General features: G+C 45.5%; 1 protein-coding gene across 4 annotated transcripts in view; it reads right to left on the reverse strand.

Moving 5' to 3' along the window:
• The window catches only part of LOC115373017 (PH and SEC7 domain-containing protein 1-like), a 75589-nt gene that overhangs the window by 9541 nt on the left and 49201 nt on the right, over positions 1-16847 (reverse strand). For all 4 annotated transcript variants that reach the window (XM_030071223.1, XM_030071222.1, XM_030071221.1 and 1 more), the window contains exons 11-15: positions 16152-16210; positions 14088-14177; positions 5209-5252; positions 965-1155; positions 500-570 (exon numbers count right to left, since the gene is read on the reverse strand). In XM_030071223.1, the coding sequence (XP_029927083.1) occupies positions 500-570; positions 965-1155; positions 5209-5252; positions 14088-14177; positions 16152-16210 (455 nt within the window). The remainder of the gene's footprint in view (positions 1-499; positions 571-964; positions 1156-5208; positions 5253-14087; positions 14178-16151; positions 16211-16847) is intronic.

Consider the following 16847-nt stretch of genomic DNA (forward strand, 5'->3'; position numbering starts at 1 on the left):
AGGGAAGAGGCTTTCAAAGGTTCACTGAAGCCTCTGCTGCAGTCTGGAGAGGGGAACAGAAATATTAAATACAAAAACGACGTACACTCGGTGGGGTGTTTTTTATGAAATCAGGTTTTCCTTGTGGGTCCCGGTGATGTTGTGTTATTAATGAGACGTGCTGGTCGTCATGGAAACCAGGTACGTCTCTTCCTGCTCGGCTGCTTCTGTCCCAGCCACCAAAATAATATCTGCTGTCTAATTCTAACCATATATGACCCAGTTGTGGTGATTTTTTTTTTTTTTTCAGATGTGTAGAAGTGATCTGGGACGCACAGGGTTAAAAATAGCAGAGAGTTTGGATATAAATGTTCCACTTGTACAGAACAAGAGCCTCAGAACAAAAAAAAAAAAAAAACAGGTTTGTGTTTAAGTTGATTTGTGCTGTCGGCCATGTTGCCGGCCAGCTGTGAGCACACCTGGACCGACCTGCACACACAGGAGGAGCTCAGCTGTTTACCTTCTGCAGGTAGAGGACCAGACCCTTCAGCATGGCGTAGAACGACTTCCACCCTCTCTTCCCCCGCGGGGCTGCGGGACACAAAGCATTGTGGGAGATTACACATTGTTCCATTTTTAAATTTTTTTTTTAATATAATGTAAAAGACATGACCAACAGTGGTAGTGATCAAACATGGGTCTGCAAGTGTGAATTAATAGTTGTTGTAGTTTATATTGTGGGGTGGGAGTCACAATGTCTAATTAAGTATTTTTCTATTATGTTTTCTTATGCTGTGTTTTTTTCTGTCGTTGCTGTATTCTGTATTTATTTTTACTGTAAGGCGACCTTGAGTGCCATGAAAGGCGTCATAACAAATAAAATGTATTATTATTATTATTATTATTATAGAGGGAAGCAGCGAGGGACGCTTCAGGATGAAGAAATAAACAAGTAAAAATCATCAGACAGAAAAATGGCACTGACTTCTCTTCCCGTCCGGGTCGGCGTGGACTTTGCGGACCAGGAAGCCGTTCTTGTAGAGCTCGGCGTCGGACTGCTGGGCCACGCCCACCAGCGGGTTCCCTCCGCTCCCCAGCCGCTTCATGGTGTGGGAGGCGGAGTCTGTCCGGACGTCGGCCAGCTCCGACATGGACTTCCTCAACTCCTCCTCATCGCTGAGAGAGGAAGAGGACAGACGGGTGAGCCGAGCCGTCCGGCTGGAAACCCGCTCTGTTTTCTGAGTGATGCTTCAGCTCAGATTATAATCCCATCCCATCTCATCTCATGTAGTCCAGTAATTTTAAGCCAAATAAGGGGTCAACGTCAAACAAATTGCAACAGAAACAAACTCAGTTGATTTTGTATCCTCAGTTTGTCCTGAGTGAGGGGAAAAAAAGCCCTGAAGAATCCCACTGGGGGAAAGTTTCAAAAAAGACCAAAATACAGCCCATTCAAACGCCTATTAACTTTTTTCCTCATGTGAATAGGGTAAAAATTTTAACCTTTAGGTATCACCATGAAAATTGCTGAGTTGATTACTTACCTTAAGACAAATAAAAAATGTATTGCAAGTTTTTTGAAATTGTTTAGTAACATGAGCTAATTTGCATAAATTTGCATAAACTCCACAGCTTTACTACAGAGGGCATATAAAGTGGTCTTCTTATGATACTAGCATGAAAATTGGGATGAGCTGTCTCCATGGGTCACTTGACAAGTAACCACTTAGAAATTTCAAAATGGCTGCCATTTTTCAAGATTGCTACCACCTTAGTGGAGCAGTTATGACATGCTGCAAAGATAATTGCTAAAGACTGGTTTGAAGTTCCTTCTTCCTTAATGTTCATTGGTAGCCTAAATGGGTTCCATTCAGATCTTAATGTTTAGTATTTGACTGTTACATGTCAACAGGATTGATTATGAGATTTTCACCTGGCTATACCCAAGGTTTATATCTGTTGTAGCATTTATGCAAATTTGTGTGTACATAATTCAAATATGCACCATTTGCTCATGTCAATAAACAATTTCAACAAACTTGCAATACATTTTTTATTTGTCTTAAGGTAAGTAATCAACTCAGCAACTTTCATGGTGATACCTAAAGGTTAAAATTTTTACCCTATTCACATGAGAAAAAAAGTTAATAGGCGTTTGAATGGGCTATATTTTGGTCTTTTTTGAAACTTTCCCCCAGTGGGATTCTTCAGGGCTTTTTTCGCTCACTCAGGACAGACTGAGGATACAAAATCAATTGAGTTTGTTTCTGTTGCAATTTGTTTGACCTTGAGTCATAAAATGACTGGACTAATGTAATATCATGTCATCACCACTCATCTCTTTCACTTGTCACTCATATTTATATTGTCTCATTTCATCTCACCTCATTTTACCATCTCAACTCTAATTTCTCTTAATATCTCTTCACTTAGTATCTAATCTCTATATCTAATCTCTAATATCTCATTTCATCATCTCATCACATTGTTTGCTCTCATTTCTCACATCTCATCATTTCATCTCAACTGTCTCAACAAATATCTCGTTTCATCTCGTTATGTCATTGTTACTTACCGTGATCTCATCTCAACATAATTCATCTCTAATTTCTGCTCATCATCACTCATCTAATCTCAGGTGGTCATTACACTGTAATCCGTTCATCTCATTATCTCGTCTCATCATTTCATCATTTGACCTCGTGACATTATTTCACCTCCATCTCATCATCGTTCCATCATCATTGTGCTGCTCCCATCTCAACATCATATCTCATCTTGTTTTTGTTATCCCGTCTCACCATTTTTTTATAATCCGGTCTATTTAATCTCTGCCTCATCCTCACTTATTGTCTAATCTCAAATGGTCATTATGTCGTCACCACCTCAGTGTCTCACTTCATCTAATTTCATTATTTCATTTCGTCGCCTCACTGCTCGTGTCTGACACAGACTGACACTGGCTGGAGCTCCTCTACCTGCCAACAGGTTAATCCAGGTTAATCCAGGAGGGAGGTGCTGCATGCACGCCTCGTGTGTTTTTGCGTGCCGGATGCGACGTGAGCGTGTTTTAGATGATGCGAGACACGTGAGCGGTGGACTGTGTCGTGATTCGCTGAAACGCGCGCGGGGAACGCTGAAGGTTCGCTTAAGACGGCGACACCGACTGAGCGAGTGCAGCTGTTACTTTGATGCATAAGATTCAGACGCAGATTGAGATTATGATGTGGCTGCTGACCTGCGAGCTGAGCCTCAGCGGGCGAGAGACATGTCTGAGGAGGAGGAGGAGGATTTCAGAAACTTTGACCCACGCCAAAAGAGCCAGTATCGACACAGGCCATCATACTGACCGTTACATCAGAATGAAATAATTCGGTTAAAATGATTTAATGGGCTGAAACCTGCTTTTTGGATCAGGTTTCAGTCGAGCCATGTTTTCTTTGGCTGACTTCGGCTGCGGGGGGACGGCTCGGCTGAGAGAGCATCCATGTGTTTAATATCTCCGTCTGATGCGGACGTTTGATGTTGGCAAATAAAGCGGCGCTGGCCGGGACGGAGGCGCCGCAGGAGGACATTCAGCCGCCAGCAGAAGACATTGGATGACCTTCCCAGAGCAGCTGTGGAGAGAAAAGCTCCGTGTATCCGAGCCGGAGCTGCTCCCCTCGGGGCCCAAACCTGACAAACAAACACGTCTACGATGTCTGTTGTTCCTGCTGCAATTCATTTAAGCCACAAACTGCATTTGTCTGCGCTCCTCTGCGGCTGCGGCTGCACAGACTGCTGGCCTTAATCTGAATCACACAATTAATCTGTTCACAACCGCTCTGCTCATACTCCTGTTCAGGGCTCAAATATTAATCCAAATATCATCAAAATCACAATATTGCCAAATGCAGCATGCAAATCGCAGGAGCTGTATTTTTTTGGTAAAGGTAAAATGTCACAAACGTTGTAAATAAAATATGATGTTGCCACAGAGACGCCAGGGACTAGAAATTGTGTTTTCCAGATGTAAGAAAACATGTTTTAACAGCTTTTTCACTGAAAATGAAAAATATGAGGCACAAATGATAATTCCCACTAAAACTGTGACATATATCACAATATTTATAAAATTAATTAAAATTTTTTTATCATAACATTCATCCCCAGTTTACATGCCAGAGAGCACACCTGATTCAGCCTGGCTTTACCAGGTGCTGCGTAACATCTGTCCATTTCACAGAAAATAGAAAATATTACGCCTGCAGTGTTTCCACCCCCAAAAATCACTCAAACTGGAATTCACGTTAGGATTAAACACAGTTTAACTATCGCTCAATAACCCGACCAGCCCGACTTAATCCCAGTGCTGCCGACTCTGACTGGGACTGGTTTTTCAGGTTCGAAAACGTCTGTCTGTCTGCTGGGACCAGAGGAGACTGATACGACGTTTTCATCCTTTATGGTGAGGAGAGGATTTTCCTGCTTCAGCCCCATAACAAAATTCTATTCTATTCTATTCTATTCTATTCTGTTCTATTCTGTTCTATTCTATAATCCTCATAGGATCTGATCTTATCTCAACACATCTGATATCTTCATCTCATCACGACATCATCGTTTCTTTATCAGTTATCGCTATCTCATCTCAACACATCATCACATCACATCACATTATCTCTTCAGAGAAACAAACTGATAAACTGTGGGGAGAGAGAGAGAGAGAGAGAGAGACAGAGAGAGAGACAGAGAGAGAGAGAGAATAGAGAGAGAGAGAGAGACAGAGACAGAGAGACAGAGAGAGAGACAGAGAGAGAGAGAAGAGAGAAACAGAAATAAGGCAAAGAGAGAAACTGGGAGTGAAACAGGCTGAACATGAGATGAGAAAGCTTACATCTGCATACAAGATGTGTGTGTGTGTGTGTGTGTGTGTGTGTGTGTGTGTGTGTGTGTGTGTGTGTCCACAGTTAAGCATGGGCGTTGGGACGGTGACCTGTAATTACAGTGAGGAAAGCAGGGAATGGTAACCATGGCAACAGAGGTTTAAATAGGGTGTCAGGGCAGCAGGGAGGCTCAAACACACACACACACACACACACACACAGACTGGATACTGTACATGCAGTGTACATGCATGCATATAGAAATGTAGAGACCAAGCATGAACACTTACACACACACACACACACACACACACACACACACACACACACACGTGCATTAGTGTTACAGTGACAGAAAACTCACATGGTCCACTGCAGCTTCTCGTTCTTGATGGAGCTGTACAGAGCCTGCAGGAGACACACAGGGTCAGACAGGTGTGTGTGTGTGTGTGTGTGTGTGTGTGTGTGTGTGTGTGTGTGTGTGTGTGTGTGTACTGGGGGACCCTTGGCGTTCTTCTGTTCTAGTTTGACCAATCAGTCAAAGAGAGGAATGAGGCTGCACAAAAAAAAAAAAAAAATCTCCAACAGAAAGCAAAGAAAAGAAATTAAAGACCTCCTTAAAGGGCCAGTTCACTCAAATTCATCTCCGACACGTTCAAATCGCCGAGCCCTCGCAGAGTCCTGAGCAGATTCGCCTGCTTTGAAAATGACTGAGTGTGAATGTGTTTTGTGCCAAATGATTCTCCACCATCTGAAAACATGCACGCCCCCGCCGCAGGGAGACGGACAGCTCGGGGGGAAACCGGCCAAATCACAGGACTGCAGGTTCTGCTCATTTCTGTTCTACACGCCTTCAGCACGTTAGCACATATCTGATGTTTCTGCTTGTTCTCGGCTGTTTGTCCGAGCAACTGTTGTGAACCGAACGGACACAGAAACTATTCCTCATTTTGCTGAGGACCCCATGGAAGCCCCTCAAGGACCCCTGGGGGCCCCCGGACCAACACTTTGGAAACCCCTGGTTCAGTTTTAGCTGCAGTCCAACGTCACACTCTGACCTGCGAGCAGCAGAGCATGCTAACAGCCTCGGTCACGTTACTGATTACAACCAAATGATCAAACTTTAACAGAAATACACCACTGATTCTTGGGAATTTGGATAAATCATGTCCCACTAAGAAAAATGCTATTTCTGCTGGAAATTTACAACATTTTAATGAATAAAAAGAATCAAGGGCATAATCAGGGGGTCCTTTGCACATTTGTAAGGTTCTTTTATAGGTTTATTTTTAATTTGTATTAATGTAATGATTATATGTTGGCCCATGGCCTACAAAACCAGTTGTCCTCGGATAGGAGATAATCATTTCAACTTGATTAAAACAACAAAAAGTAATAATTTCATTGAATAATATCTTTACCACATGAAAGAGTACATCATAATATGTATTAAAAACTACAAACGATGGGTTTTGAACAATATTTACTTTTATTTTGTGGTTGCTCAAAATGTGTCCCAGATATTCGTCACCAACGTCAGATATTTATTTAAAAAATAATAATAAAAAAAACTACAAGGTCAATTACATTCCTGAGGAGCCCTTTTCAAACCTTCAGCTCTACTGCATGCTTCAAGACCGCTCAGGCTCCTGGAAGTTTGCTATTTTCTCTTAAATCTCTTCATATTTTGGGACACTGCTACTGTCACAACCATAACATGTCAACACCGTCACTTCTGTATAAAAAATATTAAATTAGATTATGGAATAAATGTATACTTTTTAAGAAGAGGTCTGATGCAGGCAGCAACAGGGGGGAAACAAGCTGGCTAATGTGAACAACTCATGCTGATCATGTGAAAGAGCAGGTTTTTGTCTCCACCGTCAGACGTCACCACCGTCAGGTTTTCTGTCTGACGGTGATGACTGAAGTCTGAAAAATGCTTATAACAGAGCTCAGGATTCTTATTTTTTGTACCAAATAGTTAAATAAAGTTGTTAAGCAAGAAGCCATTGACTTGAGTGGTATAAATTTTGGAAATGTATGTTTTAATGAGGCGACTGTCACCACCGTCAGATTAGTGTCACCACCGTCAGAGGCAGTTATATTTGTTTTAAATGAATATGCTTACAATATGTTTCTTTGGTGCTGTTGAGTTATTAAAGTAATAGTTTCTTTAATACAAAAATATGTTTTTCAAATTAAAAAAAAAAACATTACGGTGACGGTGTTGACAAAAACAAAGTAGCCTAATAACTGGAAAAACCTATTTTATGAAAAAAATGCAAAATGAGGAGGTTGCACCGGCACATTACTGAACAGCCAAGACCTTGGCCTATAATGATATACCTTCAGATTTTGTAATTTAACGCACTTTTTTTTTTTTTCAAAATTAAAGCCTGTTTTATCCAAATTTCCAAGAATCAGTGACACAACAAATTAAATCGTCACTTTGCTCCTGTCTATAATTTCCTCATAACGTGTGTGTCTGTGTTCTGCAGGGTTCCACCTCCGTGCAGAGGGCCTGACTACATGTTTACGTGTGCGTTCTGCAGGGTTCTACCTTCTTCTTGCGGGCCTGCGGGTGGTTCTGTCCGTCCTGGGTCTTTCCCAGCAGGTCGGGGAAGGCCAGCGGTTTGAGGGACCGGGAGCGAGGGGCTCTGGGATAGCGGAACGGGTCCGTCACCCTCAAGTCCCGCCCACTTCGCACCGAGCAGAGGGAGCGCGAGCGCATGCGGCCCGTCGAGTGGATGCTGTTGACGCCGATCATGGTGGCGAGCCAGCCAGGAGGAGAGCTCAGAGGAACCGGGAGGGAACGTCCCGAGTCTTTAACCCAGCTGGAACGGTTCCAGTCTCTTTGTAGGAAAACAAAACCAGAACCCGGGGATCCAGACGAGAAAAACGTGGGAGAAGCGACGGAGACAGAAGAAGAGTCTCGACAGGCTCATCCAGTATTTGTCCAAAAATGAGATTTTTTTATGGCTTCTGTTTGATGAAACAGTTTAGAGCAGAGAGACAGACGAGAGAGAAAAGACGATTTCCTGACCCGAACGCCCAGCAGCTCGCCGAGAGGAAATCTAAAACTAAACTACTCACCGACACACGAGCGCAAACATCTCAGAAATATTGATTATTGATTATTACTGATTAAACTGATTTTTAAGCAGCGTTTTGGAGCACAACACTTTCACAGCACAGCAGGTGAGTCACGTCTTTCACTAAGACACAGAAACAGAAAATTCACGAGTCAATCTGACAGTTTTCACAGCCGACGAGACTCTTCTGCTCGGATTCAAAATCACAAACACCAATTTATAAGATTTAACCCCTTAATTTACTTGATGATAAATGACGCTACAATATTAACGTATACTTCAGAATTTCAATCTTTGTCTTAATTAAGGGTCAGTCAAAGTTGCCTCAGTATAGCATTTCAGGAATAATTAATGTTATTTATAGTTGAAGTGTTTAAGTGTAAGTTTAGGGATAATAATTCAGGAGTGATATTATAAAATACACTCGTGCTCAGGTAAAAGCAAGGAGGAATTAAAAACTCTTAATTAATGTTTCAATAATTAAGTAGATCAGCTGAACGTCTCGAATATTCTCAGATTACAGGAAGTCGCTTCCCTTCTCCAGCTGATGCTAGAAGATGAGAAAGTGATTATTGGGCTGAGAACGTGCACAGGAAACGGACCGAGCAGCTGCAGGCAGAGCTGATCAGCATGAGGTCGGCGTTTCCTGCTCCTCCTGCTCCTCCTCCTCCTCCTCCTCCTCCTCCTCAGCGGCCGTCCTGCTGCATTATGGATCCTCCTCTATTCATTATGCATTAAAGCCTCGCTGCTTCATCCGGACGCTAATCCTCCTGCACCTGCCTCGGCTGCTCGCAGACCCCCTCAGCGGTCAGTTAGTCAGTCAGTCAGACAGTCAGACAGTCAGTCAGTCAGTCAGTCAGACAGTCAGTCAGTCAGTCAGACAGTCAGTCAGTCAGTCAGACAAACAGTCAGTCAGACTTGGGAATAACGCTGTCTGCTCATTTATGGCCTGTCCGGATCGCCGGATCGCGGTGAAACCTCCACATCGCCTCGCTCTGCTGACGAGACGGACCATAAAGACAAAACTGCAAAACCAAGCCGGTGTGTGTGAAGTGAAAATCACATCGATCAGCTGCACACTGACATCTGATACGTCTGTTTGTTTGTTTGTTTGTTTGTTTGTTTATATTTAGATGGAAGTCGTGTTCGTTTTGGCGGCGGCACCCAGCTGGAGCTTCCTGTTCGTTTCTTGCCCTTGGAGAAGAAACGAGTCGAGCAGCAGATAAACACCCAGCTCAGTGTGTGTGTGTGTGTGTGTGTGTGTGTGTGTGTGTGTGTGTGTGTGCTTCACTGTGTGTGTGTGTGTGTGTGTGTGTGTGTGTGTGTGTGTGTGCTTCACTGACTTCAATCCCTCAAATTCAGAAGCAGTGATGCGCAGTTCATCAGTCCTCCTGCAAATGCTTTGTCACACACACACACACTCATACACACACACTCACACACACACACACACTCTGCCCCCCTGTCGACTGTCTGCACACTAAACACACACACAGCTTTGCCGTTTTTTTTTTTTTTCTTCCTCAGAGAGGAAGCTGTTGCGTTCGGCCGAGGATCCCCCGGACTACAGATGAAGAAACTGAACGTCAACGCCGACCTGAACCAGCACACACACACACACACACACACACACACACACACACACAAGTCCGAAAACAGACAAGGGCGAGCGAGTCCACCCACACAGTCTCAGACAGACAGAGAGAGAGAGAGAGCACCCAAAACTGACGTCAGATCAGCTCCTCCTGAGACGCCACAACAAACCCTGACTGCTGATGAAGGGAAGGACGAGCGAGGTAGAGAGCGACAGGGAGAGAGAGAGAGAGAGAGAGAGAGAGAGAGAGAGAGAGAGTCGCTCCTGTTGCTGTTCAACACAAAAAGAGAAAAGAGAGAATTTCCTCTTGCTGAGTCGATCTGATTCCAACTTGCTTGTCGTCCTCCTCCTCCTCCTCTTCCTCCTCCTCCTCTTCCTCCTGCAGGAGAATCCCTCTCTCAGGTGAACACAGGAGGAAGCAGCAGCACCTCCTCCTCTCCTCTTTTCTTCCTCTTGTTCTTCTTCTCCTCCTCCTCCTCTCTTCTTGCTGCTCTCTCAGAGCTGCTGAGGGTCTGAACTGTTGTGGAGATTTCACAGCTCTCTCTCTCTCTCTCTCTCTCTCTCTCTCTCTCTCTCTCTCTCTCTCTCTCTTTCTCGCTCTCGCTCTCTCTCTCCCTCTCTCTCTTGCACTCTCTCTCTCCATCTCTCTCTCTCTCTCGCTCTCTCTGTCTTTCCCTCGCTCTCTCAATGCGCATTTCTCTCAGCACGCAGAGCAGCCAATCACGGCGCTGGTCTGGGAGCTAAGTCCCGCCCCCTGCTCCTCTCAGAGCTGTCAGTCATGCTGGCTTCACAGAGCTGCTGGGGAACATCCAGCTCTGCAAACACTCGACGTTTCACTGGAAATATTCAGAAACACACACACACACACACACACACACACACACACACACACACTCTGTGCTCGGCAGCCTCCCTCACGTTTCTGTCTGAGAGCCGACAGCAACAAAACACGCGTGTTTACCTTTGGCTTTCAATTTTATTGCTTTTATTTTTTTTTTATTTTTTTTTTTATTTTAGACATTATTCCATGTTTTATTGCTGATTTTATGTTCTTGGTTCTCGGTCGAGCACAAGAGGCTTCAAAGGGGAACAGATAGGAATTTTAGGTTTGATGCCCTAAATGAGGAGATTGATTACAAAGCTTTTTTTTTTTTTCAATAGATTTTTTGGTAAAAGCCACAGTAAAATAAATTCTTTCAACAAATCACTCCTGCTCCACACTTCAGTCCTGAAGTTTGTTTTCTGGAAGCATTTAAAGAATATTTTGCCCCTCACCCTCCCGAGCTGCTGATGCTCGCCTGCAGCCCGACGCCGCCGGCCGGCCTCTCTGCTCCCAACCAGCCGACAAAAATATAAAAACTGATTCAACAGGAAACAGCATGAAAGAAAAAACAACCGAGTAAACACAGAAAATGGAATTAGATGTTTACCTTTTGAAAACTGGACGGAGGCAGTGAGCAACGCAGTCAGAAATGGCCAGAAAATTTTGAAAAAAAAAAAAAAAAAAAAAAAGTGAAAAATGACATGGAAATTAGCTAAAAAAAAAAAAAGAAAAAAGACAAGAAATTTGGGGAAAATAGACTTTTAGAGAGGGATACAACAAAATGATCGATACGTAATATTATGTTACAAGAGAAAATCATCATTTTGGGGGCTACTACTTTTTTCTTTTCTTAATTAATTAAAAAAATCGGGTGGGGCTGTTGCTTAATTTCATGTAATTTCCTCGAGTGATTTCCTGGAGTGGATCGCCCACGTCTGTCATCATCTTGTCATTTTCCCAAAAACAATCCTCATCAGGTATTTCAGTATTTAAGCAACGGGAAATGCAATACAATACTATGATTTATTGTGATTTTTGTTTCAGGATTTAAAGAACAGATGTAAAAATCATTCATGAAAAAAAGCATCACAATACAATACTGCAGCTCAACAGCCGATCAAACAAAAACTAAAATAAATTACAATAAAGTAACTTCTAGTCTCTTATTGTTTCAGGTTGTGTCTGTGTGAGGTGATGTTCTCTGAAATAAGGACAAGAGTTTGGCTGAGCGACTTGAAAAATATCAACATGAAGACGAATCGTGATCGGATCGTGAATCGAAATCCTGCCTGAAAAAAAAAAAATCATGATTTTGTTTTTTCTTTCAGATCACCACCTCCTGTCCCGACGGCGTGGAGGCGCTCACACACCTCTGAGAGGCTGAGGCCGCAGTGTGTATGAACATCAACACACACTTTGTCTCCTGTGGACTCACACACCGTCCACTGTCAGACCCCGAGCCACGGGCTGAAAACCACTGCTCTGATTACACACACACACACACACATTAGTGAACAGCTGCAGTGTGTGTGTGTGTGTGTGTGTGTGTGTGTGTGCGTGGGACAGAGGTCATACTGAGGTAATTGAAGGAAAAATCTGACTAATCCTTGGTGACAAATGAAAATTATTCATCAGGTGTGTGTGTGTGTGTGTGTGTGTGTCCACGCACTCTCAGAGAACAGAGCAGTATGTTCTCTCTCTCTCTAGACATCGTCCACCTAGACACACACACAGACACACACAGACACACACACACACGCACACACACACACACACACACACGGCAGGCAGGAACGAAACGTGAACCGGCAGGAAGTGTGTGTCTCCACAGGAAGCGAAGCAGGTGCATGATGGGAAGTTGCGTTTAAATATGGAGGGGAGCCACAGATTTCACAGCGTTAAAGAAAGAATCATCACGGTGATGTTGAATGTTGTGTCTGTTTATCTTCCATGTCAACAAAACATCTGTCAAATCAGATCATTGGCTGTGGAAAGCAAAACATTTCCCCGCTTAGGGACTATTTTCCCTGGCGGAGGAGGAGGAGGAAGAGGAGGAGGAGGAGGAGGGAGCGTTTCAGTTTGAAAAAGTCCTGAAAAGCCAACAGTGCTGCTGCTTTTAGGAAAACTCATGTGGAGGACTTTAACTAACAAATTAATAAAATAATATAATCAATATAATTCCTATAATAATTAACGTGATTGGCTGCTGCGTAGCTCCGGTGACGGGCCTTCCACAAACATTTAACCCTTTCAAACCGCAGCAAACTGACGTGATCGCTTTAAAAAACACAGGAAGGAAAGAAACGACGAGCAAGCTTTGCAAGAAAATGAGTAAAAGGTTACAAGAAAATGAGCCGGAGATGAGCTAAAAGAGAGAGAGAATTATTTAAAAACTCTAGAAAAATGTATCATTTATCAAATATTTGCAATCATTATAATTATATGTTTAGATTCATGTTAAAATATTTTCTTTTTCGGGCTGGTTTTCAGGGTTACTGTAGTTTTTGGAGCGGGAGGATTATCTCTGGCATGCGACGCTTCATGACTCGCTCACATGGAGATCTTCCAGAGCGTGCACACTTCCTCTGCTCGGCTGCCAGATGGCGCGCCGGGAAAAATCCCATCACGGTGCGGCGGATCAATACTCAGAACGAATGATCATTTTCACAGTCCGAAGGTCTATCAGTTATTTTCTCAGCTCATCGGTTTGAGTGTAAAAAGGCAGCAAATGAAGTCAAATTCTGATGGGAAGAGATTCGAGCCCACAGCAGCAAAACTGAAGAAAATCACTCAGTCATGATAGAAATTATAATCAAAATCTTTGATTTTTCTGTTGATCAGCTAAATGATTAATCAGCTGCTTCAGCTCTGAATCAATACATGTATAATAATTCATACTGTAGCATGATCATACATATTTTTTCTTCAGATTCTCACAGCTCTTCAATACATTTACACTCGTTACTGATATGATCATCATATTGTTGTCATATTTATTAGAATAAATCAACAGGATAATAAACTGATGGAGGATTTTCTTCCACCTGCGTGATGCTGCACTTCATGATTCTGCTGTGATACAGAAGCAGCGTTCTTTCTTCACTGCTCTGCTGCCCACACACACACACACACACACACACACACACAAAAACACACACACACACACACACACACACACAGTAACAGTCTAGAGGAGCTGAAGGCAAGAAAACACTGAATGTAAAGTGGAGAGAGAGAGTCAGAGAGAGAGAGAGAGGGAGAGAGACAGGGGAGAGAGAGAGAGAGAGAGGGAGAGAGACAGGGGGAGAGAGAGAGAGAGGGAGAGAGAGAGAGAGAGAGCTGCTGATGGAGGTGAAGAGTTGATGCAGATTCATGTTGATCGCCCAGAGGCTGAGATGGAAAACCGAGACATGAAAACAAAAGAGTGGGAGAGAGAGAGACCGAGACGCACACACACACACACACACACACACACACACACACACACACACACACACACACACACACACACACACACACACACACACACACACTCGCTCGTTCTCTATTCAGCTCAGTGGTCATGAGATGTGAAATTAATGCATCTCTTTTTTTCTGTCTGACAATCACAAGCCAAGGGTCCCTGTGTGTGTGTGTGTGTGTGTGTGTGTGTGTGTGTGTGTGTGTGTGTGTGTGTGTGAGAGTGTGTGTGAGAGTGTGTGTGTGTGTGTGTGTGTGTATTGCAGTCAGACCTTGAGCAGTTCTTTGGGAAAGTCTTTTCCTTCGTTCAGACCCTCCAGGTTGGAGATGAACTGACTGCAGGACATCCTCTTCCCGATGTTCTGTCCAGGAAACACAGATTATCTCAGTTTGAAGAAATGAAACTGAGGAACACAGGAGCCTGGGGAACACGGGGTGAACCCTGGGGAACATAGGACCTTGGGGAACACGAGAGGAACCTGGGGAACATGGGGTGGACCCTCAGGAACATGAGAGGGACCATGGGAAACATGCGATGAACCCTGGGGAACATGAGACGGACCATGGGGAACACAAGAGGAACCTGAGGAACACGAGAGGGCCCTGAGGAACACGAGAGGGCCCTGAGGAACATGGGACGGACCCTGGGGTGGACCCCGGGGAACATGGGGCGGACCCCGGGGAACATGAGATGGACCATGGGGGACATGAGACGGACCCTGGAGAACATAGGGTGGACCCTGGGGAACACGAGAGGACCCTGAGGAACACGAGAGGAAGGACGCTGAGGAACATGGGGTGGACCCTCGGGAACATGAGATGGACCATCGGGAACACGAGAGGAACCTGGGGAACATGGGGCGGACCCTGGGGAACATGGGACGGACCCTGGGCAACATGGGACGGACCCTGGGCAACATGGGACGGACCCCGGGGAACATGGGACGGACCCTGGGGAACATGGGACGGACACGGGGAACATGGGACGGACACGGGGAACATGGGACAGACCCTGGGGAACATGGGACAGACCCTGGGCAACATGGGACGGACACGGGGAACATGGGACAGACCCTGGGGAACATGGGACAGACCCTGGGGAACATGGGACGGACACGGGGAACATGGGACAGACCCTGGGGAACATGGGACAGACCCTAGGCAACATGGGACAGACCCCGGGGAACATGGGACAGACCCTGGGGAACATGGGACAGACCCCGGGGAACATGGGATGGACCCTGGGGAACATGGGACGGACCCTGGGCAACATGGGACGGACCCTGGGGAACATGGGACGGACCCTGGGCAACATGGGACGGACCCTGGGGAACACGAGAGGAACCTAGGGAACATAGGGCAGACCCAGGAGAACATGGAGCAGACCCTGGGAAACATAGGAGGACCCCGGGGAACATGGGGTGGACCCTGGGGAACATGGGGTGGACCCTGGGGAACACGAGAGGAACCTAGGGAACATAGGGCAGACCCAGGAGAACATGGAGCAGACCCTGGGAAACATAGGAGGACCCCGGGGAACATGGGGTGGACCCTGGGGAACATGGGACGGACCCTGGGGAACATGGGATGGACCCTGGGGAACATGGGGCGGACCCCGGGGAACATGGGGCGGACCCCGGGAAACATGGGACAGACCCTGGGGAACATGGGACAGACGCTGGGGAACATGGGACGGACCGTGGGGGAACATGGGGTGAACCCTGGGAACATGAGATGGACCCTGGGGAACACGGGGTGGACCCTGGGGAACACGGGGTGGACCCTGGGGAACATAGGAGGACCCTGGGGAACATAGGGTGGACCCTGGGGAACATGGGGTGGAGCGTAGGGAACATGTGGTGGAGCGTGGGGAACATGGGGTGGAGCCAGGGAACACGGGGTGGACCCCGGAGAATACGGGGTGGAGCGTGGGGAACACGGGGTGGACCCCGGAGAACACGGGGTGGACCCTGGGGAACATAGGAGGACCCTGGGGAACATAGGGTGGACCCTGGGGAACATGGGGTGGAGCGTGGGGAACACGGGGTGGACCCCGGAGAACACGGGGTGGAGCGTGGGGAACACGGGGTGGACCCTGGGGAACACAGGGTGAAGCCCGGAGAACACGGGGTGGATCCGGGGAACAGAGAGCGAGTTCTTCACGTTTCGGAGCGACACTGATCTATTCAGGCTTCAAAGCGAGGGGCCCTGAATCATTTTTTGCCTTTAGCTCGCAAATCATCACAGCCTCGTCTGCCCAAATATGGGCTTCCTGATCCAAGTGAAAGCCCCGCCCTCCTCCGCTGACAGCCAAAAGAAATGCTGAGGAGACTCACATGGCCATGTAGGTCGGTGTTCAGCAGCATCACCGCACAGGTCAGAGTGTGGACGCTGTCTGTGGGCGAGAGACACCGACAGAGACAGGGAGAGAGAGGGACACCAACAGACAGGGAGAGAGAGAGAGAGAGAGGGAGAGAGAGAGAGAGAGAGAGAGAGAGAGGAAGAGAGAGAGGAGCAGGTATGAGGGAACACTGCCTCATAGTGTTACTGTGTTGTTACTGCACCTGATTCACACTGGGGATCGACCAATATTGATTTTTCAGAGCTGATACTGATTATTAGTAATCAAGGACACCGATAACCCATATTCAGCGTCTATATATTCATTTGCAGTAAAATTTAAAATTTACATTATTAGAAACAGCAACACAAATTTTACCTGGAATTAACAAATTGACCATCTTCGACAAAAAAAAAAAAAAAAAATCCCCAAAATATTACAAGAAAATTTCTTTAAAATTAAAAAGGAAAAACTGCAAAAAAAAAAAAAAATGACAAGACAACTGTATTCATATTTGTTAAAAGGTAAAGGTCAATATATGTAAAAGTGAGGTCAGGTTTCTGGTGTTTAAATGACATTTAAACATTTAAATAAGGAATCAGCGCCTGGTGGGTTCCTGCTCGGCGAGGCACTCGGGAGTCCAGAACCAAACTGCTGAGGCTGTTTTCTGTCACAGTGAGGCTGACCTCTG

This window comes from Myripristis murdjan, chromosome 15 (assembly GCF_902150065.1).
Source record: "Myripristis murdjan chromosome 15, fMyrMur1.1, whole genome shotgun sequence".
Classification (NCBI taxonomy): Eukaryota; Metazoa; Chordata; class Actinopteri; order Holocentriformes; family Holocentridae; genus Myripristis; species Myripristis murdjan.